Source organism: Heteronotia binoei, chromosome 15 (assembly GCF_032191835.1).
Source record: "Heteronotia binoei isolate CCM8104 ecotype False Entrance Well chromosome 15, APGP_CSIRO_Hbin_v1, whole genome shotgun sequence".
In the NCBI taxonomy this organism is placed as follows: Eukaryota; Metazoa; Chordata; class Lepidosauria; order Squamata; family Gekkonidae; genus Heteronotia; species Heteronotia binoei.
Window position 1 is genome coordinate 3,056,435 of NC_083237.1, and position 25,570 is coordinate 3,082,004.

The following is a 25,570-nucleotide window of genomic DNA, read 5'->3' on the forward strand; positions in this document are numbered from 1 at the left end:
GAGACTTTTAGACTCCCAAAAAAACCACTGCCAGGATAAACATGTGGGTCTTGAAGAAGTCACAAGACTCTATGAAAATGTACAGAGTACTCTGGCATCTTTATATTATGGACAAACTAACGGATATGACAAAAACAGATCTAGAATTAGAAAATTCTGACTTCTATACTGTTTGGTACCCGATTTTGGATGACCTTATTCTTCAAAAAGAAATTCCTGAACTTAATAATAATAATAATAATAAATTTTTATTTATATCCCGCCCTCCCTTGTAACATCATTACAGTTCTGGTAGAAATAAGATTGTTAACCATGATAATTATAGAGAATTATAGGATACTGTATAAGTAATATCACATGTAACAAGAAGTACAATCAGTTGTTGTACAATAGTGATATTATTAATGATTTTCTTATCTTTTCTATATAATTATGTATTAATTGCTTCTGATCACAACACTGTATATGAAAATACTGCTGAATTACTCTATGATTAAGTTTTCTAGTTATCTGAAAAAAAACTTAATAAAAACCATGTTTTATAAAGAATGTAGAGTATGGAAAGCCTGATGAGAGAACAGATTCAAGAAAGGGACCTCTGCCGTGGGGGGGGGGTGTGTTCTTTGGAAAAACCAATGCTTTTTATACATGTTTGAATGATGTGCTGTTCTGAACTTCTCCCCCCTGCTTTCTAGGCTGCTGGATGGGGGAGATGGAGCAGTCTTTGGATTCAGACGTCGAAGTGCCGCTGAACAGCGAGACGTTCTCTGCATTGTGGGACACGATTCAGAACAGCCATGACATGTTTGTGAGTGAGGGCATAAATTGGGTGGCCCGAGCCTGGCGGGGGGCACTGGCACAGAGAATCCTTCGGGCAAACACAACAACCCCCCCAACCCCTTCTTGCTAAAACATGCTAGAACAGTTGCTTAGGTAGTCCATTCAGATCCTGGGTGTCTCTTTTTAAAAATCAAGCCTGAGATGGGCCTGGAAATGTGTGAATATTGGGTTGGATTCTGCACACAGTACCTGTTTTCTCTGGCGCTCCGTAGCAGGAATGCAAGATGGCAGAATAGCCGCTTACACCGAGTCAGACTTACTGTATCCCTACTTACAATCATGGAGTTAGAAGGGATCTCCACAGTCATCTAATCCAACCCCCTGCACAATGCAGGAAACTCACAAATACCTTCCCTTCCCTTCCCTTCCCCAGTGACCCCTGGGCTATGCCCAGAAAATGGCAAAAACCTCCAGGATCTGTGGCCAAACTGGCCTGGAGAAAAATGGATGCCGGACCCCAAAGGAATTATTAGGAAGGGAACTGAAAACAAATCAGCCAGTATCATAATGCCCCTGTATAAATCGATGGTGCGGTCTCCTTTGGAATACTGTGTGCAATTCTGGTCACCGCACCTCAAAAAGGATATTATAGCATTGAGAAAAGGGCAATGAGAATGATTTAAGGTTTGGAACACTTTCCCTATGAAGAAAGGTTAAAACGCTTGGGGCTCTTTAGCTTGGGGGAACGTCGACTGCGGGGTGACATGATAGGGGTTTACAAGATGATGCATGGGATGGAGAAGGCAGAGAAAGAAGGACTTTTCTCCCTTTCTCACAATACAAGAACTCGTGGGCATTCGATGAAATTGCTGAGCAGTCAGGTTAAAACAGATAAAAGGAAGTCCTCCTTCACCCAAAGGGTGATTAACATGTGGAATTCACATGTGGAATTCACTGAATTGGCCATGCTGACTGGGGCTGATGGGAGTTGTAGGCAAAAGACATCTGGAGAGCTACCATTGGCCACCCCTGATCTAGTCCAACCCCCTGCACAATGCAGGAAACTCACAAACTCCTCCCCCTACATTCACAGGATTTTCATTGCTGTCAGATGGCCGTCTAGCCTCTGTTTAAAAACCTCTAAGGAAGGAGAGCCCACCACCTCCTGAGGAAGCTGGAAGGAAGGAAGGATGGAAGGAATCAATCATAGAGTTGGAAGGGACCTCTAGGGCCATCTAGTCCAACCCGCTGCACCATGCAGGAAACTCACAAACCCCTCCCCCTAAATTCACAGGATCTTCATTGCTGTCAGAGGGCCATCTAGCCTCTGTTTCAAAACCTCCAAGGAAGGAGAGCCCACCACCTCCTGAGGAAGCCTGTTCCACTGAGGAACCGCTCTAATGGTCAGGAAGTTCTTCCTAATGTTGAGCTGGAAACTTTTGATTTAATTTCAACCCATTAGTTCTGGTCCTATCTTCCGGGGCCACAGAAAGCAATTCCACAGCATCCTCTAGATGACAGCCCTTCAAGTACTTGAAGATGGTGATCCGATCACCTCTCAACTGCCTCCTCTCCAGGTTACCATGCCCAGCTCCTTCAGCTGTTCTTCATAGGACTTGGTCTCCAGACCCCTCACCATCTAGAGCAGGGGTGGCCAAACTTGCTTAATGTAAGAGCCTCATAGAATAAATGTCAGATGTCTGAGAGCCGCAAGACATGAACATCAGATGTTTGAGAGCTGTGAGACAAAGGAGGAAGGAAGGCATATAGATGGGGGTGGGAGGAGGGAGAGAGAGGTGGAAAGAAAGGGACGATGGCTCAGTGGTAGAGCATCTGCCTGGTAAGCAGAAGGTCCCAGGTTCAGTCCCCGGCATCTCCAACTAAAAAGGGTCAAGACAAGTAGGTGTGAAAAACCTCAGCTTGAGACCCTGGAGAGTCTGAATAGACAGACCAGTCAGAGTAGACAAGACTGACTTGGATGGACCAAGAGGGGTCTGATTCAGTATAAGGCAGCTTCATATGTTCATATTAGGGGAGGGCCGGTGGCTGAGTGGTAGAGCATGTGCCTGGGAAGCAGAAGGTCCCAGGTTCAATCCCCGGCATCTCCAACTAAAAAGGGTCCAGGCAAGTAGGCGTGAGAAACCTCAGCTTGAGACCCTGGAGAGCTGCTGCCAGTCTGAGTAGACAATACTGACTTTGAGGGACCCAGGGGAGTCTGATTCAGTAGAAGGCAGTTTCATATTTTCATATGTTTGGCTAGGGCCGGTGGCTCAGTGGTAGAGCATCTGCTTGGGAAGCAGCAGGCCCCAGGTTCAATCCCCAGCATCTCCAACTAAAAAGGGTCCAGGCATGTAGGCGAGAAAAACTTCCGCTTGAGACCCTGGAGAGCCGCTGCCAGTCTGAGTAGACAAGACTGACTTCGATGGACCAAGGGGGTGGTCTGATTCTGATTCAGGTCTGATTTCATATGTTCATATGAAAGCAACTTCAACTCTAATGCCCTCTCCAAGCTGGCTGTTGGAGCAGCAGGGATTTCAAGAGCCACACAACATGTGTGAAAGAACCACATGTGGCTCCCGAGCCACAGTTTGGCCACCCCTGATGAACATATGAAGCTGCCTTCTACTGAATCAGACCCTCGGTCCATCAAAGTCAGTATTGTCTACTCAGACTGGCAGCGGCTCTCCAGGGTCTCCAGCTGAGGTTTTCCATGCCTATTTGCCTGGACCCTTTTTAGTGGGAGATGCCGGGGATTGAACCTGGGACCTCCTGCTTACCAAGCAGATGCTCTACCACTGAGCCACTGTCCCTCCCCTTAAGTCAGTACTGTCTGCTCTGACCAGCAGTGGCTCTCCAGGGTCTCAAGCTGACGTTTTTCACGCCTCCTTGCCTGGACCCTTTTTAGTTGGAGATGCCGGGGATTGAACCTGGGACCTTCTGCTTACCAGGCAGATGCTCTACCACTGAGCCACCGTCCCATCGTCCCTGATCTAGAGTATAAATGAAGTAAATAATGAAATATACAGAGGGAAGTGCCCGGTGCTGCACAAGGCCTTGCACTGGCGGAATAGTGCTAAGTCGGTTTATGTTTCCAGCTTGCGCATCGCATCGCCGGATTCAAGCGGGTGCCTGGGGTAAGCTGGACATTGCTTTGAGGATGAGAAAGTTTAATTTCTTTTTTTCCCCCGCCTCTTTCATTCAGCAAACGAGCGAGGCGCTGGAGATGAATTTCGATCTGCCACTCCAAGAGGAACTTCCTGATCTGTCCTTTGGAGAGCAAGGGGGCAGCGGTGGGCTGGGGGGAGTCAGAGAGGGGACCGCTGCCCTGGATACGATGGTTTTCCCCACCTCCCCCACCGTCCCCTCCCTGGAAGACTACGCCAGGGATCAGTATTTTGAGGTGATGTTCGAGCAGTCGAGAAATTGCTTTGGAAAAATCAATGGGGGAGGGACGGTGGGTCAGTGGTAGAGCATCTGCTTGGTAAGCAGAAGGTCCCAAGTTCAATCCCCGGCATCTCCAACTAAAAAGGGTCCAGGCAAATAGGCGTGGAAAACCTCAGCTTGGGACCCTGGAGAGCCGCTGCCAGTCTGAGTAGACAGTACTGACTTAAGGGGAGAGACGGTAGCTCAGTGGCAGAGCATCTGCTTGGTAAGCAGAAGGTCCCAGGTTCAATCCCCGGCATCTCCAACTAAAAAGGGTCCAGGCAAATAGGCGTGGAAAACCTCAGCTTGAGACCCTAGAGAGCTGCTGCCAGTCTGAGTAGACAAGACTGGCTTTGATGGACCAAGGGTCTGATTCAGTAGAAGGCACCTTCATATGTTCAGCTGTACGCAGGGGAGGGGGGCGGGGGGGGTTGGCTTAATGCGCAGACAGCTGTTGTCTGAATTTTCATCCTAGGAAGGGAAAAGTTTTCCCTGGGGTAGAGCTTTCAGATATTCATGCAGTGGGTTTATACACTGGGCTGGAGCAGAGTTGGGCAAGGAAACCTGTGCTGAGGCTGTACCATGAGTGGTGGGAAGGAAATGACTGACTGCTCTACAGTGTTTAGATCAAAATCTAGCCCCGGAGTCCCCAACTATTTTTGGGATTCTGACACAACATAGAATCAGAGCTGGAAGGGACCTCCGGGGTCATCTAGTCTGACTCCCTGCACAATGCAGGAAATCGACAAGTACCTCCCCGTAAGTGGGCGGAGCCACAAAAACGGCTGCCACAGGGGGCGGAGTCAGCCGCATAGCAGCCGCCGCAGCTGCCCTTCAGTCACACAGCAAAGATTCTTGCGCTGTGCTAGTCGCTGCCGCCAAAGCAGCCTTTTAAAATAGCTGCACCGCCACACAAAACCGCAGGGGCCAATCAGAATCCTTGCTGGGCAGTAGCCCCGCTGGCCTCGTCCACTTTCTAAAAACATTGGGCGAGCAACAGAAAAAGCATTGGTGGGCACCAATACTCCCTCTAAGCTGTGGAGCAAAAAAATCTACTTTGTGAGCTACGGCATTAAAGTTGCGAGCTGCTGCATAAATCCGTTCGCACTGGGGCCATTTTTCCTGAGCGAAGATAAAAAGGTGTAAGCCGGAGGCTAAAAAGCGGTGAGCTAGCTCACACTAACTCAGCTTCCAGGGAACACTGGTGGGCACCTCCTGATAGGTTCACCTCTTCAACTGTCGCTTGGTGGGAGGAGCCAATGTCCACGGGGATATTCACCATCTTTTGCTCTGGATTCTAGTTATGATTTTATGTGCAGATCAAAATCCACCCCCCCCCCTTCCCCTCAGGTCTATAACGCAGGAAGTGGGAGGGACTAAAGTGTTATGCTTCTGTATGGACAACCGCACTGGTTAACATGCCCAATTCCGTGTTCTGAACTTTGTGATTCTCAAGTCAGTATCTAGGCTGAGGGTCTTATTAGCTTTTGAAAATTGGCAATAGCTTAATGGGTTAGGGTGTTGCTGGAGAACTGGGAGCACGGGGGGGTGCGTTTCCAGTGCTGCCCATTTTGATTCCTTTGTGTCTAAATTTATAGTTTGCCCTCTCCAGAGGACTCTGGGTGGGTTAAATAATTTTTTTTCAGTATTGATGTTGTAACCTTTGCATTGCTCTATCTCCTTGGCTTGGATATTATTTTTGGGGAGGGGGATTTGGTTGAGCTTCCTGTAGGAGTCGGGTGCTGTTTAAGGATGCACACAGCCGTTTGCGTTGCTGCTTGTGTGCTGCAGAGCAGATAGGAAATTCGGTTTTCTTTCTTAAAAAAAAAAGAAAACAGCACCGTAAGCTTTAGAGCAGGGGTGTTGAACTCATTTGGGGAGGGACGGTGGCTCAGTGGCAGAGCATCTGCTTGGTAAGCAGAAGGTCCCGGGTTCAATCCCCGGCATCTCCAACTAAAAAGGGTCCAGGCAAATAGGCGTGAAAAACCTCAGCTGGAGACCCTGGAGAGCCGCTGCCAGTCTGAGTAGACAGTACTGACTTGGATGGACCGAGGGTCGGATTCAGTAGAAGGCAGCTTCATAGGTTCATATGTTCATTTGTTATGAGGGCCGGATCTGACATAAATGTGACCTTGTCAGGCCGGAGCATGAGTGTCATAAATTGTAATGCCAGATAACGGAGATATAAACTTTATAAAGGACGCAGACAAACACACAGACTCAGCCTAATCCACCTCACTAGCTTGTTGAGCCTCAGCCGACAGAAGGAAGAGAGGCTTGGCTCAGTAGCTCTGCTGCGCAACTGAGAGAGCCTGGCAAAGCAAGCTCTCTTTCCCCCACTTCCTCCCCAAGGGAGGAGCTTTGCTCTGTAGCTCCCTGTGCGATTGAGCAGGCCTTGCAAAGCAAGCTGTGATGCAGAAGGAAGCAAGAGAGAGGGAGAAGGAAGCAGATAACAGCCAGTTGCTCGGGGGCCTGATAGGAGCTCTCTGGGGCCAGATTCGGCGCTGGGCTACATGTTCGACACCCCTGCTTTAGAATGTTCAAAGGCATTCCCCAGGATCACGACAGCCCTGTAAGGTAGCCCACCCATATTAGACACTGCAGGCAGGGTGGATGAGAGAGTTCTGTAAAATGGAGAGGAGAAGTATGAATTCTAGGGAAGGAGGTGCTAGGTGTTGCGTAAAATCTCGTGCATCGCCTTACTGGATCCAAGCCGGTGTCTGGGACTAGGCAGCTCGTCTGCTTTTGGGAGGACAAGTGTTCAATTTCTTTTTTCCCTCTTTCAATCAGAACCCGTGCATGGCTTTGCCTATCCACTTGGAGCTGCAACCCCCAGAGAGGTTTCCTTGTCCGCAGTTCTTACAGGAAGGGGGCAGCAGCGGACTGGGGGATGGCAGAGAGGGGGCCCCCACCCCGGACGCAACAGTTTTCGCCACCTCCTCCACCGTCCCCTCCACCGAAGACTATGCGGGGGCTCACTCTTTCGAGCTGATGTTTGAGCAGTCAGGAACAGCCAAGTCTGTGACTTGTACGGTACGGAGTTGGGGGAGGGGAGGGCTATGGGGGTTTGGTTTAACACCATAGAGATGCCCCAGACAGCTGTTGTCTGAACTTTTCTCCTAGGAAGAGAAAAGTTGCCAACTTTCAGACATTCACACAGTTTGGTGTAGTGGCGAAGTGCGCAGACTCTTCTCTGAGAGAACCGGGTTCGATTCCCCGCTCCTCCGCTTGCAGCTGCTGGAATGGCATGGGTTAGCCATAGCTCTCGCAGAGTTGTCCTTGAAAGGGCAGCTTCTGTCAGAGCTCACTCAGCCCCACCCGCCTCACAGGGTGTCTGTTGTGGGGGGAGAAGATGTAGGAGAGGCAACAGATTTGTAGACTGCTGGTTCAGATAGCCGGCTCCAGGTTGACTCAGCCTTCCGTCCTTCTGAGGTTGGTAAAATGAGTCCCCAGCTTGCTGGGGGGAAAGTGTAGACCACTGGGGAAGGCAAGGGCAAACCACCCCATAAAAAGTCTGCCGTGAAAACATTGTGAAAGCAACATCACCCCAGAGTCAGAAACGACTGGTGCTTGCACAGGGGACCTTTCCTTTACAGTCTCGTGGCGCAGAGTGGTAAAGCTGCAGTACTGCAGTCGGAGCCCTCTGCTCACGACCTGAGTTTGATCCCAGCAGAAGCTGGTTCAGGTAGCCGGCTCCAGGTTGACTCGGCCTTCCATCCTTCCGAGGTGGGTAAAATGAGTCCCCAGCTTGCTGGGGGGGAAGGGTAAATGATTGGGGAAGGCAATGGCAAACCACCCCGTAAAAAAGTCTGCCGTGAAAACGTTGTGAAAGCAACGTCACCCCACAGTCGGAAACGACTGGTGCTTGCACAGGGGGACTACCTTGACCTTTTTAAAGGTCTTTACGTTGCTTAGTTAAGTGGCTTTCAACCCCAATTTTCTCAAAGTCCAAAGTTGGAGATTTATGGACCACATGGGGTTTGAATCATGGGGCTTCTGGTTCAGAGTTTGGCTTCTTAACCCCCATGTTCCAGGAGCTGTAGGCATGGGTCCCAACAGAGCTGGCTCTAGGCAAGGTTAACTTCTTGTGCTCCCCACCTGCACTGATTCGTTACCCCCAGAAGGCCAGCGCTCTAGGCAGTCACCTAGTTTGCCTAGTGGGAGGGCCAGCCCTGGGTCCCAATGGGGCGGGGCCCTCTTTCAGCATTTGGAGAGCCCCCTGAGAGATGCAGTGGGAACCGTTCCCAGCTCACCCCCCAGCATCCAGATTCTGCAACCCGCAACTTGAAAAGCTTGCTTTGATTTTTGTCTCCCTTGCGCCAAACTGAGCCTGCGGGCTGTTATTTTTGCACCGTTCTTATCTTTCGTTGGGCTCAGCATTCCTCTTCAGATCTACACAGTGTTTGGCCTTTTTGCATCCCTCCCATAAAGGGAACAAAACGAGCAGAACTAAAAGGCGCACGGCAGCATGCGAGCCATAAAAACTGTTCCGTATTATTATTATTACCTTTAATTTATACCCCGCCCTCTCCGCAAACAGACTCGGGGCGGCTAACAATCAGTTCAAAATTTCAGACAATAAATACAATTAAACAATCAAACTTCAAACAATAAACACTATTAAAACATTTTAAAACCATCAAAACCCCCTTCCTTCCAGGTGGCTTCCAATATATTCTATTTTGCCATTGACTTCAATGGCCCATAGGGTATAATGGGAGCCAAATACCGTATATATCCGAATATATCTGTATATTCAGATATATCCGAATACCACTATTTGGTAATACCCAGAATACTGAAAAATTTATTTCCGAATCCGGATATTACCAGTTTTTTCCCCTCTTTGCATGTTAAGGCCACGGCTGCCAGTAACGAAGCAGCAACAGAGACGCATCGGGAATTGGGAGGAAAAGAAACCGGTTAACCCTTTGCCTTCCAGGAGCTTTTCTCTGCATTTTGTCCTCCCCCCCCCCCCATTTGCTGCTTTTACCCCTCCCCGGTGCTTTTTGGAGCTTTGGGGGTGTGGAACGGTCCCCCCTGCCTTTTATATCTCAGGTTTCTGGGTCTTCCAAGAGCAGCTCTGCAAAATAAACGCCAATTGGTTGCCACCCTTAAAAGAGGAACGGAGGGGGCCTTTGTTGAAATGGAATCCCCCTCTCCCTCCTTGGCCCCCCTCCTTCCTAGGCAAGTCCAAGCATGCCCTAGTCCTTTCTGTTGTTTCTGCCCTGATGTGTCAGAGGGGCTTAAACGTGTGGAGAGGCTTAGAATGAAGGAGGTGCTCCTCAAGTGGCGGTTCTCCCCCCAATTTAATCCCTTGGAAAGAGAGGTTAGTGTTACAGGAGTGGGGAGGTTTGGATCCACGGGCTTGCATGAATTTGGGGGGGTGCTGGCTGGAGGTGGTGTGGGGCTGTGAGCTTTTGCTGTCTGTCTCTGGGGGGTGTTATTTGGGGAGGGGAGGGTATGAATCGCAGGGCTTTGCAACGGATGGGATGCCCGTAGGGGTGTTTCCATTAAAATGGTCAGGGGATACTAGATAGTCTCCTGAGGTTCCATTGACTGGGGACGATGTGGGGGAGGAGAACATCTGGGTTCTCGACAAGGCTTGCCAGGCGCCCCCCAGGCCCAGTTTGGTGTGAGCCAGTTTGGTGTAGTGGTTAAGTGCGCGGAATCTTACCTGGGAGGGCCGGGTTTGATTCCCCACTCCCCCACTTGCAGCTGCTGGAATGGCCTTGGGTCAGCCATAGCTTTCGTAGGAGTTGTTCTTGAAAGGGCAGCTGCTGTGAGAGTCCTCTTAGCCCCACCCACCTCACAGGGTGTCTGTTGGGGAAAAAGGGAAAGGAGATTGCAGGCTGCTCTGAGACTCTGTCTTTGAAAGGGCAGCTTCTGGGAGAGCTTTCTCAGCTCCACCCACCTCACAGGGTGTCTGTTGTGGGGGAGGAAGGGAAAGGAGATTGTAGGCCACTCTGAGCCTCTGTCCTTGAAAGGGCAGCTTCTGGAAGAGCTCTCTCAGCCCCACCCACCTCACAGGGTGTCTGTTGTGGGGGAGGAAGGGAAAGGAGATTGCAGTCTGCTCTGAGACTCTGTCCTTGAAAGGGCAGCTTCTGGAAGAGCTCTCTCAGCCCTACCCACTTCACAGGGTGTCTGTTGTGGGGAGGAAGGGAAAGGAGATTGTGGGCCACTCTGAGACTCTGTCCTTGAAAGGGCAGCTTCTGGGAGAGCTCTGTCAGCCCCACCCACCTCACAGGGTGTCTGTTGTGGGGGAGGAAGGGAAAGGAGATTGTAGGCTGCTCTGAGCCTCTGTCCTTGAAAGGGCAGCTTCTGGGAGAGCTCTCTCAGCCCCACTCACCTCGCAGGGTGTTTGTTGTGGGCGGTGGGGAGGTAAAGGAGATGGTGACCGCTCTGAGATTCAGAGAGGAGGGTGGGATATAAATCCAATATCATCATCATCAAACCTTCCCCCCCCCCTTTCTCGCAGTACTCGGAAGATCTCAATAAGCTTTTCTGCCAGATCAGCAAGACCTGCCCCGTCCTGGTGAAGGTCTCTTCCTGCCCCCCTCCTGGCTCCGTCATCCGGGCCATGGCTGTCTACAAGAAGTCGGAGCATGTGGCCGACGTGGTGAAGCGCTGCCCGAACCACGAGCGTTCCTTGGAATTCAGAGAAAGTGAGTAGTATCGCTGTGCATCTGCATTGTGCAGGGGGTTGGACTAGATGACCCTAGAGGTCCCTTCCAACTCTATGATTCTATGAAAGGGGACAGAAGATCCTAGATTGCCTGACAGGGCTTCTAGAAGGGGGACTAATTCCTTCAGCCTTGTCCCAGGTTTGTGGTTGTGGGTTTTTAGGGGTGTGTGGAGAAACGCCATCTTAGTTGGGAGGGAACATGAAACTGCTAAGCAGGCTTTGGCCTAGCCTCCCTCCAACCCCCCCTCCCTTCCAGAGCCAAACCAGCAACTCTAGGGGGAAAGCCTCCTAGAGCGGCAGGAAGTTCTTTTGTCCTTTGCATTTGAGTTAACCAGGAAGAAGGGCAGTCCTCAGCTGGCGCTCAAAGGAGGAGGTCGTGAGCATGGGGGCTCCTGACTGTGGGATAGGCCTACTCAGGAAAAGGAGGCCCCCAGGCAGTCAGACCAAGTAAGTCATCCACAAGACAGGGCAAGTTTAGACCAGGGACAGTAGGATGCGTTTATAACCACCTTTTCTTTGTCATGCTGTTTGCTGTGCGGGTGCTGTGCTGTGTTAACCTTTTACATGCAACTGTTTTCGTTGTGCTTTTCTTTTCTTTTCTTTTTCTCTTTTAAATAAATATTTTTGCTGTTTTGAATGCTGGCAGTCAAACTCTGTACCACATAGATCCCCAAGTGCTTTAGACCACGCTGCTTTAAGAAGGGGGCCCCGGGGAAGGGGGAAGGCATGCAGTTGGATAAGGTGCCAATCCTCCAGGGGTTCCCCGAAGAAGTGCTGTGGTCTCTGTGACACCCAAGTACTGGGTGGCAGAGGGCCTTGAGGCCTGGCCTCATAGCTGGAGAGGGGGATTGGGAGTCCTGTTCCTCTCAATCTGAACCCCTAGACTGAGCAGGTGGTGGCAGCGAGCCCAAGTGGCCGGAGGAGAAATAGCTCCCTCCAGGAGTTGGCGACTCAATAGGGAGTTGACGGGACTGGGTCTGAAGACAGAATCGGGCCGGTTCCGTCACAGGGTGAAAGAAAGGAAATCTGCACATGTTTAGGGGCATTATGTTTTGGGCGCTTGAGCTGAGCTTTGGGGTGAAAGAGGGTATCTATTCATGTCGCATCCCCTGCTCAGGCCCTGTGTGCATTTCTCCACACCCTTGACATGCCAGCGGGGGCTTTATAGATGACTCGAAAAAGTGAGCCAAGTTGCATACAATAGGGTAGGCAGGGGAAATTAAGACATCTTATAACCCCAAATCCATGGATTTGGCTATGGTTTCTTGCTGGATGCAGCATGAGCTCTCTGTGCATGCTCAGAGGATACTTCCTTAGAGCGATTTTTGAATCTTGACTGAGGATAAAGTTATCAGATCTGATGGAATGAAGTCCTACAAATGCCCCCTGTCTTCTCCTCTCCCCACCCCTGGATGTGTCTTCCGGCAGAAGGGATCCCAGTTCAGCACCTAATTCGCATCGAAGGGAACAAAAACGCCCAGTACCACTCTGACGAGACCACCGAGCGCCACAGCGTTGTGGTTCCTTATGAAGCGCCGCAGGTAGGAGGTTTGGGAAGAAATTGGGTTTTTTTTCTCTTTCACAGCAGCTCATATGAGACCCAGCATCCCAGGCTCTAGTTAGTGACTTTGTCTGGGTGTGGGGAAACTGTCCCCCAACTCTGCTTTGGGTTGCACCCAAAGGTGCCATCTCACAGAGTGTTGGGGGAAACATTAAGGGGCTGGGAATCCTGGAGCCCCAAGACCCCTTTCTCAAGTTTCCGTTTGTTGGGTATGGTGGGCTGGGCACTTCCTTGCCAGAGAGAAAGAGAGAGCAAGAGAGGGAGGAATGGTGGCTCCGTGGTAGAGCATCTGCTTGGTAAGCAAAAGGTCCCGTGTTCAATCTCTGGCATCTCCAACTAAAAAGGGTCCAGGCAAGCAGGCATGGAAAACCTCAGCTGGAGACCCTGGAGAGCCACTGCTGGTCAGGGAAGGGATGGTGGCTCAGTGGTAGAGCATCTGCTTGGGAAGCAAAAGGTCCCAGGTTCGATCTCCACTGGCATCTCCAACTAAAAAGGGTCCAGGCAAATAGGCGTGAAAAACCTCAGCTGGAGACCATGGAGAGCCACTGCCAGTCTGAGTAGACAGTACTGACTTAAGGGGAGGGACAGTGGCTCAGTGGTAGAGCATCTGCTTGGTAAGCAGAAGGTCCCAGGTTCGAACCCCGGCATCTCCAACTAAAAAGGGTCCAGGCAATTAGGTGTGAAAAACCTCAGCTTGAGACCCCGGAGAGCTGCTGCCAGTCTGAGGAGACAAGACTGACTTTGATGGACCGAGGGGGGTCTGATTCAGTATAAGGCAGATTCATATGTTCATATGTCATAGACTCAAGCTTCATTTCTAAGTTTGGTTTGTTATGTTTCACACAGATATCAAGTAGAATACAGAAACCCCCAGTCCACCTCTTTCTCTGCACTTGGTCCCTCTTCAGACTAGTAAAGAACATGACGGTCTCACAGAGCCACCAAGAAAAGAGTACTTACCTTTTTTTCCTGGTTCTTGAAGAAAAACAAAGCACCGGTCTACCTCCACTTACCCCAGTCTTGGTGGAACCTCCATACTGTTGGGAAAACCAGGTGTCCAGGAACCTTTTTGGGATTCCCATACCCCACTGTGTTCTCTGACGGAGGAGACAGGGGAGACTCCACCATTCATGGGATGGACGGGGGTTCCCCTTAAGTTGAGTTAACGTGAGCTAGCTCACAGTTTTTGAGCCTCTGGCTCACACATTTTTGTCTTAGCTCAGGAAAAATGTCCCCAGAGCAAACTGATTTATGCAGGAGCTCACAACTTGAATGCCAGTACCTCGGGAAGTAGAATGTTTGCTCACAAAACTCAATAACTTAGAGCAGGGGGTGGGAAACCTCCATCCCGAGGGCCGTATACGGTCATTTGGTGTGGCCCTAAGGGATTGCTGGGCCAAACTGAGCCATGTGGCAGCCTCTCTGGGGCCTGGCTGGCCAGCAAGGATTGTGGGGCCCAGCCGTGCTGTGCAGCAGCCTCCCCAGGGCCAGGCAGGGGTCACAGGGCCCAGATGTGCTGTGCGGCAGCCTCCCCAGGGCCTGGCTGGCTGGCCAGAATTGCTGCAGGGCCTGGAAAAGTTACTGCCACAGTTCAGTTTGCACTTGGTTATCCCAGAGGGTGTGGCCTAATATGCTAATGAGTGTGTGACCTAATATGCTAATATTAGGGGGCATGGTCTAATATGCTACTGAGTTCCTGCTGGGCTTTTTCTACAAAAAAGCCCTGGGCCTATGCATTTGACTAGGGCCGCGGGCCAGGTGTGTTTGTGTGTGTGCCAGATTAGGCTCTCCCCACATGCCTTCAAATAGAACAACAATTATTTCCATTAATTTTGCTGGCCTGCGGAGCACTGTTTTTTAAGTTGATAATTTTTAATGGGCCGCGAATGATAAATAACCGTATGGCCCCTGGCAGAAAAAAGGTTCCCCACGCCTGCCTTAGAGGGAGTATTGGTTCGGACCCATTTCCATGCCCTTCAGGGCTGGGGTCCCCAACTTTGTCAAGCCTTCAGGCACCGCTAAAATTCTGAGGCAGTGCGGGGAGTGCAGGCGTAAAATGGCCGCCTCAGGAGGCGGAGCGGGCCGCAAAATGGCTGCCACCGTTCAGTCACACAGTGAAGATCCTTGTGCTGTGGAGGCAGCTGCCAGTCAGCCAATCAGAAGGCTTGCTGGGAAAAGCCCCCCCCCCCCGCCTCACCCGCTTTCTAAAAGCACCTGACAGGGATCAGGGCAGGTGTTGGCAGGTACCTTGGCTTTCACGGGTATCCTGAGGGGAGCCCTGATCCGGGGTGTTATCGAAGGGGCCGCAATGACGTGTCGCTGCTGGAACACTCAACAAGCCTCAATTTGGTCAGTGGCTGGGTGAGTGTTCACAGTTGGGATAGAAATAAGGATTTCGGCTTCTGGGCTCCAAACAATTCCCAGACACTGAATCTCCTTCAGCCTTCTTGTTCTGTCTCCTATCAGTGATTTTTTTTTTATTGTCAAAAAAGGTATTTACGGTAATTAATTCATTGTTCATAGCTAAAATACTAATACAGAAAGTAAAATAAATACCCTGCTAAAACAGTGACAGTAACATTCTATAATTAATTAACAATAACAATACGATTCTATAATTAATTAAAAACGATTACACCCAACAATCCCCAGGAACAAATAATTAAAAAAAAAAAACACCTAGTATATAGTTCCCAGAAGTCTAATAAAATTATTTAGACTTGTAGCAGAAATAAGTATACGTGGAAATAAATAAGTTATTAAAAGAGCAAGAATCCCCCCCCCCCCAAGCACTTTCAAAAATCGATTCGATTTAATATAAGCGGTGTTTCATTTAAATGAATTAGAAATGCAATTTAGGAAGCCTAGAGAAAATAACTGTTGTATAATAGATTTAATAATATACCGTATTTGCCGGCGTACAAGACGACTTTTTTGCCCAGAAAAACATGCCTCCAAGTGGGGGAGTCGTCTTATACACCGGGTGCAGCGGCAGCCAGGTCTAGGATCCGTGGTGAGACGCCATCAGATGAACAGCCGTAGCGAGGCAGGGACAGGTGTTGCCGGGCTTCTTCAGCGCGGCCCCTTTCCCAGCAAACGGGGGAATGGGGTCAGGCAGGGCGGAGACTGAGGGAGGGAGGGAGCGAAGAAGGGGAATCCGAAGGTCCGAAGAACGGCTCTAACTCAAAGACGTGGAAACCCGCCCACGCGTTAGAGCAGATCCCGGGCTGCGAGGCGGGAAGCCGCCGACCTGTGCCTCTCCGTGGCGGTCAAGACGGGGGTGCTCGGGCTGGCTGAACGCCTGGTGCATGGAGGGAAGAGGTCGGGAAAGCAACCCGGTGCCTCTGTGGAACAGACCCTTGCGCCTTGGTTACAGCGAGAGAAGAGCAAAAGAAAGCAGCCATTGACTTTGCGTGAGGCGCTGTCGCTAGGAAGGCAGCTCGACGAGGCGGCTTCCGCTGGAGAGGAAGCTGCCTCGTCGAGCTGCCTTCCTAGCGACAGCGCCTCACGCAAAGCCAATGGCTGCTTTCTTTTGCCCGCGCGGCCAGGCGGGGGAGCTGCTGCTCTCGTCGCCCTGTTTGGATCCTGCCGGCAAGGAATTCAAAAAGATACTCTATATTTTGAATGGAAATGTTGGGGGGTCGTCTTATACGCCCAGTCGACTTATACGCCGGCAAATACGGTAATGCTGTATAAATAGATTTAAATCCTGTAGGCTATATTATATTAGAAAACGTAAAACGATTTGAGACACGTTAAAAAACAGAGTGTTTCTCTTACCACTGATGCACAGTCACCCCTCGGTCTGCTTAATAATAATAATAATAATAATAATAAATTTTATTTGTACCCCGCCCTCCCCTGCCGAAGCAGGCTCAGGGCGGCTAACAATACGGTGCCCCATGGTGCACCAACAATAAAACAGTTACATTGGAAACATTAAATTAAACATTAAATTAACCTTAAAAGCCTGAATTAAAACAATTAACTAAAACATATTATAACGCTATCCTTGACACTCTTCTAGTTGATGCTAGTTAACCGGTGGCCCTCACTGTCACAGGAAGGGAGTGCTGGGTTCGACCATTTTAAGTGTCGGTTGGAAAAAAATTGATGGAGGATGAGTGGCTGGAGCCATAAGAACATAAGAGAACATAACATGTTGGATCAGGCCAGTGGCCCATCCAGTCCAACACTCTGTGTCACATAAGAACATAAGAGAAGCCATGTTGGATCAGGCCAAAGGCCCATCCAGTCCAACACTGTGTCACATAAGAACATAAGAGAAGCCATGTTGGATCAGGCCAAAGGCCCATCCAGTCCAACACTCTGTGTCACATAAGAACATAAGAGAAGCCATGTTGGATCAGGCCAAAGGCCCATCCAGTCCTGCACTCTGCATAAGAACATAAGAGAAGCCATGTTGGATCAGGCCAGTGGCCCATCCAGTGCAACGCTCTGTGTCACACAGTGGCCAAAAAAATTATATATATACACCCACACACACACACACACACACACACACACACACACACATATATATATATATACACACACTAATAGCCACTGATGGACCTCTGATGGAGCCTCCTAGTTCAGGAGCAGTCTACCTCACTGCCAGTCGCTGGGAGGCCTGGGAGCCTTTGGAGGCGTTTGCTTGCCTCTCGTAGGCTAACTGAGCCGTCACTCTCATCCAGCGGGGCGTGATTTTTTCTGGCCCTCCCTCCTTTTCGCCGGGGCCACCGCCTTTCTGAAGGTTCTGCACCCGTGTCTTCTTAGTCCTCCCTTTTTTGCCTCACAGGTTGGGTCGGAGTGCAGCACCGTCCTCTACAACTTCATGTGCAATAGCTCCTGCCCGGGGGGCATGAACCGGCGCCCCATCCTCACCATCATCACACTGGAATCTCAACAGTGAGTCCCCAACTCCCAACAGGGTTTCTGAGCTGCGGGGCAGGGGGGAGCAAGGCTCTTCCCTTTGCTGGGGAGGAAATGGATGGGCCAGGGGTGGGGCGGGGCAGGGACTCAGAGCTCTGCTTACGGCAGGTGGTCACCGTTGGCACCTGGGGATGCTTTAATGCAGGGCTGGCCAAATTGCGGCTCAGGAGACACACGTGGCTCTTCCACACATATTGTGTGGCTCTCGAAGCCCCCACCACCTCGTTGGCCAGCTTGGAGAAGGCATTTGTCTCTTTAAATCACTTATCCGAGCCAAGCCTGCTTTCAGCTTGGAGAATGCATTTAAAGTTAAAGTTGCTTTCTTTCCACCTATACCTCCCTCCCCCATCTATTGCCTTCCTTCCTTCCTTCTCCCTCCCTCCCTTCCTCTCTCCCTCCCTCCCTTCCTTCTTCCCTCCCTCTCTCCCTCGCTCCCTTCCTTCTTTCCACCCTCCCTTCTTTCCTCCCTCCCTCCCTCTCTCCCTTCCTTCCCTCCCTCCCTTCTTCCCTCCCTCCCTCCCTCTCTCCCTCCCTTCCTCCCTCTCTCCCTCCCTTCCTCCCTCCCTACTGCTGACATTCATGTCTTGCGGGTCTCAAACATCTGATTTCTTCTGTGTGGCTCACAGCCCCCGCTTTAGTGGGACAAATCCAGAACGGGTTTCACAGAAGTGTTCTGGAAGTTTGACCTTCGCAAGGTCAAAAGCCCCTCCCCAGGGGACTTGGCATCTTTTGGGGGAAATTTGGGATTTGCTGTTTAATTTTTGGATCTGGCTGTAGATGGTTTTAACCAGGGGCGACCAAACCTGCTTAACATAAGAGCCACGCAGAACAGACATCAGGTGTTTGAGAGCCGCAAGACATGAACGTCAGGTGTTGGAGAGCCATAAGATGGAAGGAAGGAAGGAAGGTGGAAAAAAAGCAAATAGATGGGGGAGAGGTGGAAAGAAAGCAACTTTAAATGCATTCTCCAAGCTGCCAGCCAATGGGGCGTTGGGGGTTTCGAGAGCCACACGTATGTGCGAAAGAGCCCCACGTGGCTCCTGAGCCACAATTTGGCCACCCCTGGTTATAACTGTTGTTGTAAGCTTCTTGAACCAAAAGGAAAGGTGGGATATATAGGGGAGAGGCAGTTCATGGGGGGGCGTTTCTCCACAAGGGAGGCATCATCCACCCCAAAGGGGTTGCTGAGGAAAACCCCCATGGCCTCGATAAGAGGCCGCCCACTAGGGCCTTGTCGTGAATGTTGTCCTGACTCATCAATGTACGTTTGACGGGACCGGACCTTTTGAGGAAGGCCCTGGAGTTTTTCTGTTCTGCAGCGTGTTAAGAATCTCCCCTCTTTCTGCCACGGCCCCCTCCCTCTTGCCCACCCCCAACAGAGGGCAGCTGCTCGGCCGCCGCTGCTTCGAAGTCCGGGTTTGTGCCTGCCCTGGCCGGGACCGCAAGACGGAGGAAGAGAACTTCCATAAAGCCACTCGTGGGGAACGGTCCAAAAAGGGTAATACTTGGAAAGGGGTGTTGGGTTGTGGGTCTGTGGGGCCCCAGAGTGCACCGGGGGGAAGACTGCTTAGGAAAGGAGGGACCAGGCGAGAGGGATGGGGTTGGGCTGTAGAGGGAAGGCAGAGCCTGAAGCAGGGGTCAAAAACTTTTTTGAGCCTGCTGGAATCTTTGGCATTTCTGACATAGTGTGGTGAGTGCAGCCACAAAACGGCCGCCGCAGGAGGCGGAGGCAGCCACAAAATGGCCACCGCAGGAGGCGGAGGCAGCCACAAAATGGCCGCTGCAGGAGGTGGAGGCAGCCACACAAATGGTCACTGCAGGAGGTGGAGGCAGCCACAAAATGCCTGCTGCAGGAGGCAGAGGTAGCTGCAAAATGGCCGCCGCAGGAGGCGGAGGCAGCCACAAAATGGCTGCTGTAGGAGGTGGAGCCAGCCACAAAATGGCTGCCACAGCTTAAATTCAGTCGCAGTGAAGATCCTTGTGCTGCCAAAGCAACATTTTTAAGGCTATGCACGGCCAATCAGAAGTCTTCCTGGGCAGAAGCCCCCACCTGGGCCCACCCCTTTCCTAAAAACACTTGGTGGGTGCCAAGAAAGATGTTAGTGGGCGCCTCGCTGGGGGCCAGTGGACTAGAGTGTAGCGTCCAAACAGGCAGTGGGTGGGGGTGGTGGCAAGACGACCTCCATGGACGTATGCGATTGCACCCACCTGACGGCAAGAGCTTTAGGCATTCTGCCCTGCATGGAGAACCCAGCTGCTTCCTCTTGCTCTCTCTTCTGGACAATCCTCGAATTTGTGCTGCAGATTCTGGGCATAGAAAGGAAGCTCCTACAACACAGAACAAACGTGCCTGTTTTGGCCCCAGGACGTGGCAGTAGCCGTGGGCACTGTTGCCTACGGCTAGCGCGGCTTGCCAGCTTCCAGGGCTGGCGTGCTTCTGTGGGGCTTAGGGATGGGGGGAGAGAGACCCTGTGGGCTGGATCCAGCAAGGTGCTGTTCTGGGTTCTCTCTCCAGCAGGGGCTCCAGGCAAGAACGGGTCCGAGAAGAAGCCCACTGCGGGGACCTCCAGCAATACTGAAGGCACCTACAACCTCGAGGTGAGCTTATTTTGCCTGCATCGCCTTCTCTCGAGTCAACAGTGTGATGCGGTAGCTAAAAAGGCAAAGGCGATTTGGGGCTGTATCGACAGAACTATAGTGTCCAGATCATGCAAAGCGATGGTATCGCGTTATTCTTCTCTGCTTAGACCTCACCTGGAGTCTTGTGTTCAGTTGTGGGCACCATTAAAAAAGGGCTGGGCTTTTTTTTGTAGTAGGAACTCCTTTGCATATTAGGCCACACACCCCCTGATGTAGCCAGTCCTCCAAGAGCTTATAGTAGGCCCTGTACTAAGAACCCTGTAAGCTCTTGAAGGACTGGCTACATCAGGGGTGTGGTCTAATATGCAAAGGAGTTCCTGCTAGAATTCCACTCCTAGGCCACACCCCCTGATGTAGCCAATCCTCCCAGAGCTTACAGTAGGCCCTGTAAGAAGAGCCCTGTAAGCTCTTGGAGGATTGGCTACATCAGGGGTGTGGTCTAATATGCAAAGGAGTTCCTGTTACAAAACAAAAGCCCTGAAAAAGGGATATAGACAAGCTGGAACGGGTCCAGAGGAGGGCGACGAAGATGGTGAGGGGTCTGAAGATCAAGTCCTACAAGAAAAGGCTGAAGGAGCTGGGCAGGTTTAGCCTGGAGAGGAGGCGGCCGAGAGGTGATCCGATCACCATCTTCAAGTACTTGAAGGGCTGTCCTCGAGAGCAGGGTTTCCCAAACTTTTTTTTCCCCCATGGCCCGGTTATTTTTACACTTCTCCTTCGTGGCCCACTAAACTTTGAGGGTGGAGCCAGGAGACTTTGGGGGTGGAGCCAGGCAAGAGGAATTGTGTCACAGAGATGGGGGAAGGAAGGAAAAGAAAACGGAGCTCAGGTTTTGCAGCCTAAGTCAGTCTTCAAGACTAGCTTTTCTCTGCACAACAGAGAGATGGGAGAAAGAAGTAACCAGAGCAGAGCTCATGCTTTGCTGCGGGCGGGGCTAGATTTGGCTTTTCTTGTGACCTGGAATTGAGGCGTCCATGGCCCGGTGCCGGGTTGCGACCCTGCAAATGGGAAACACTGCTATAGAGGATGGTGCAGAACTGTTTTCTGTGTCCCCAGAAGGTAGGACCAGAACCAAGGGGTTGAAATTAAATCAGAAGAGTTTCCGGCTAAACGTTAGGAAGAACTTCCTGACAGAGCGGTTCCTCAGTGGAACAGGCTTCCTCCTCAGGAGGTGGTGGGCTCTCCTTCTGAAGTTTTTAAGCAGAGGCTGGATGGCCATCTCACAGCCATGCTGATTCTGTGACTTGGGCAGATCATGAGAAGGAGGGCAGGAAGGGTCGCATCAGTGCTTAGTTCTCGTGGCCCTTTCTTACACACCCAGGGAAATGCCGATTGGCACTTTGGGTTCAGTTAGCAGTTTTTCTCCAGGCCAGTTTGGCAAGGAATCCTGGAGGGTTTTGCCATCTTCTGGGCACTGGGGATATGTGTGTGTGTGGGGGGAAGGTGTTTGTGAATTTCTTACACTGTGCAGGAGGTTAAGAACATAAGAGAAGCCATGTTAGATCAGGCCAACGGCCCATTCAGTCCAACACTCTGTGTCACACAGTGGCCAATATATGTGTGCATGTGTGTATACACACATATATATACACACTGTGGCTAATAGCCACTGATGGACCTCTGCTCCATATTTTTATCCAATCCCCTCTTGAAGCTGGCTATGCTTGTGGCCGCCACCACCTCCTGTGGCAGTGAATTCCACATGTTCTTCACCCTTTGGGTGAAGAAGGACTTCCTGTTATCCGTTTTAACCCGTCTGCTCAGCAATTTAAGGTTGGACTAGAAGACCCTGGAGGTCCCTTCCAACTCTTATGACTCTGTGATTCTTTGGAGGGCCAGCAACTCCTTATTGGCTGGCAGGTAAGGATTCCTCTCGCACGCAGGACAGCACGGGTTGCTTGCAGGAATGTCACGCAGAAGCTCTGGGTACCAGGCAGGGAGGGGAAGGGAAAGCCCTTGATTCTGTGTAGTGGTTGGCAGTCAGGTGCCAAGATGATGGAGCAAAAACACCATAACACGGGGTGGCCAATGGTAGCTCTCCAGATGTTTTTTGCCTACAACTCCCCATCAGCCCTAGCCATTGGAGTTGTAGGCAAAAAACATCTGGAGAGCTACCGTTGGCCACCCCTGCCATAACAGTTTCGGTGTGTAGATAATACAAAATAGAGAAGAATCACCGAAATAAACGATAGTTTAAACGCTAAGCAAGCTATCGTCATTTGCTTTCCGCGAACACCTTCTCACACCAAGTACAGCTTTTAAAAAATCAGGGACAAATAGCTTCCGTAGTCCTGTGGCATACTGAACTGTCTCTTTAAAGTGGAAAGTTTTTTTAGACGATGCCGTGCACGTAATAAAGGGAAAAGAAATTTCCAGTGTTCTCCCGGGGGTGTTACTGGAGATTCCAAGCCAGTAGAAATAGACAGCAATCCCACAGGAAAAGATCACAGGAGAGGATGAGAGAACTTGCCAAGTCGAGACCTTTGTGGCGGTTTCACAACCTTCGTCTGCGCTCTCTCTCTCTCTCGGGTACACAGAATAATGCAAAGCCAAATACAGTCACAAAGAAACAATCCTCATCGAAATCCCTCTTCCCATGTTAACAAAATACTGCGTCTGTGCAGTAGTTGTCAAGTCGGCTGATTCAATAACGAGTCTTCGTTGAAACAAAGTAACTAGTTTATTGACATCATAGTTCTCGACTACAGTAAGTTTGAAAGACTAAAGATCATACAGTAGAATGCTATCATATAAGGTGCACTTCAAAGGGATTCTTGAGGGAGGGGGTACTATGCAGGGCACATTCACACATTGATGTTACAATTTCTTTCTCAGGCCGCTTTTGGCCTTGAGCACCGGTGGCTCCAACCTCCCCCGGTGCCTAGCCTGAGAAGGCTCAGATAAAGTGTTCACATATTCCCATTTCAAAGCAATACTACATAACAAAAGAAAGGAGGGGGGGTGAGGAGAGTTCAAGCTAGCAGCAATGGAATACAGTATGGCTTTACCCAGGGTGCTTTTCCCCTGAACCAAAGTTGAGACACAGACTTGACCAGAGTTTTAAGCAGCCTTGACAGTAGTTGGCGGTCAGGTGCCAAGATGATAGAGCAGGCAGGGCCAGAGTTTTCTTCTTCCCCAGACAAGTCTTGAGATCTCCGAGCCATTTGGGGTGGTACTCCACAAATGTCTGCACCCCCAACGGGAATAGGAGGCTGAAGGTGGACCACGGTTCCCCCCGCCCCTCACACACACCATTTAGCCGGCGTGTTTCCCCCTCTCTTCCATCCTAGATCAAGGGATGGGACCGGTTTATCATGTTTAAGAAGCTGAACGAAGCCCTGGAGTTCAAAGACGCACAGGAGAGCCTCAAACCAGGGAAAGGGTGAGTGAAAAACCTGATTTCCCTTCTTCCCGGCAGGGAGGAGCTAAAACAAAGGCCCCACCCTCACCTGGAGAAGCCTGGGTGGTTTGGGGAGGAGCAACTTTAGCGGGGGGGGTGGTGGTCCCCGAGCAGGTTTGCCCCGCCCCCATCCAGGGCGGGCTTTTCTCTCCTGAAGTCTTTGCCCCGGCCAGACGCAGCTGGGCTCGCTGCCTCGGGTCCTGCGTCTGCTTCAGCGGCTTCTTCTGTAACAGAGACAGACAGAGTAAACAGTGGCAACACAGTGTAAACAGAAATCTAAAAAAACAACTGTGTCAAAAATACAAGATACAATTTAGCAAATTCACAAAAATCTATATATTAAATTGTGGAAAAGAATCCAAAAGACGATCCAAAGACATAAATCACAGAGAGGGCATAAAGTCCCAAGCAAAAACACAGTTCCCAAGGTTGACTCCGGAAAATTCCCAAAAAGTCTATAAGGAGTATTACTACTCGGAAGTAAATTCCAAACTGAGTCCTTCCACTGATGTCGGCTTCCGAAAGGAGAAAGTCTTGCCTTCACGCAATCACGGGCTTAAATCGCATTCCGCTGCATTTGCAGCTTCTTCACAAGCCAGCTGTGTAATAAGACCAAATGTGACAACAATAATGCAACGAACAATAGTCCAAATTAAACAATAAAATATAAATACAACACTTAATACAACCTGACAAGGTCCTCAGATCGGCTTCTCTCAAACGCCCATATTGTATATTTCAATTGACGGTTTGACCACACCAGAGAATCGGTGTCCTAGAAGGACAAGTCACAGCTGGTATCGATTAAGCACTTAAAGGGGACCTCCGGAAGATTTCTCCTTCGGAAGCCGACATCAATGGAAGGACTCCGTTTGGAGTTTATTTCAGAGTAGTAATGCTCCTTATAGACTTTTGGAATTTTCCAGAGTCATCTCTGGGAACTGTGTTTTTGCTTGGGACTTTATGCTCTCTCTGTGATTTATGTCTTTGGAATGGGATGTCTTTTGGATGCTTTTGCACAATTTAATATATAGATTTTTGTAAATTTGTTAAATTGTATCTTGTATTTTTGACACAGTTGTTTTTTAGATTTCTTTTCCTTTCTTCTTCTGTAAACGGAGAGCCAGTTTGTTGTAGTGGTTAAGTGTGCAGACTCTTATCTGGGAGAACCGGGTTTGATTCCCTACTCCTCCACTTGCACCTGCTAGCATGGCTTTGGGTCAGCCATAGCTCTGGCAGAGGTTGTCCTTGAAAGGGCAGCGGCTGTGAGAGCCCTTTCCAGCCCCACCCACCTCACAGGGTGTCTGTTGTAGGGGAGGAAGATAAAGGAGATTGTGAGAGCCAGTTTGGTGTACTGGTTAAGTGTGCGGACTCTTATCTGGGAGAACCGGGTTTGATTCCCTACTCCTCCACTTGCACCTGCTAGCATGGCCTTGGGTCAGCCATAGCTCTGGCAGAGGTTGTCCTTGAAAGGGCAGCTGCTGTGAGAGCCCTCTCCAGCCCCACCTACCTCACAGGGTGTCTGTTGTGGGAGAGGAAGGCAAAGGAGATTGCAGGCCGCTCTGAGTCTCTGTCCTTAAAAGGGCAGCTTCTGGGAGAGCTCTCTCAGCCCCACCCACCTCACAGGGTGTCTGTTGTGGGGAGGGGGAAGGTAAAGGAGATTGTGAGCCGCTCTGAGACTCTTCAGAGTGGAGGGTGGGATATAAATCCAATATCTTCATCTACCTCACAGGGTGTCTGTTGTGGGGGAGGAACGGAATAATATAATAATAATAACTTTATTTTTATATCCCGCCCTCCCCCGCCGAAGCGGGCTCAGGGCGGCTAACAGACATGGATAGAGATTGTGAGCCACTCTGAGACTCTTTGGAGTGGAGGGCGGGATATAAATCCAACATCTTCATCTACCTCACAGGGTGTCTGTTGTGGGGGAGGAAGGGAAAGGAGATTGTGAGCCGCTCTGAGACTCTTCGGAGTGGAGGGCGGGATATAAATCCAATATCTTCTTCATCATCTTCCTCTTTCTTGCTCTCTTTTTTTTTTTCCTACGCCCAGGACCTCGAAGATCCGGAAGCGGAGCAGAGTACCCGTGCCGTGCAGCGGGAAGAGGCTGATGCTGAAGCACGAGGCGGGAGGGTCGGACTAG

The 25,570-nt window shown here is 50.5% G+C and overlaps 1 protein-coding gene across 1 annotated transcript; it reads left to right on the forward strand.

The window, feature by feature from the left end:
* The first annotated feature begins 703 nt into the window (after positions 1 to 703).
* On the forward strand, positions 704 to 25,570 carry TP53 (tumor protein p53). The gene is made up of 9 exons (XM_060255715.1): positions 704 to 808; positions 6,994 to 7,236; positions 10,682 to 10,868; positions 12,317 to 12,429; positions 17,251 to 17,360; positions 18,764 to 18,882; positions 19,903 to 19,982; positions 23,315 to 23,406; positions 25,480 to 25,570. The coding sequence occupies exons 1-9, from the start codon at positions 704 to 706 to the stop codon at positions 25,568 to 25,570; spliced, it is 1,140 nt and encodes a 379-aa protein (XP_060111698.1).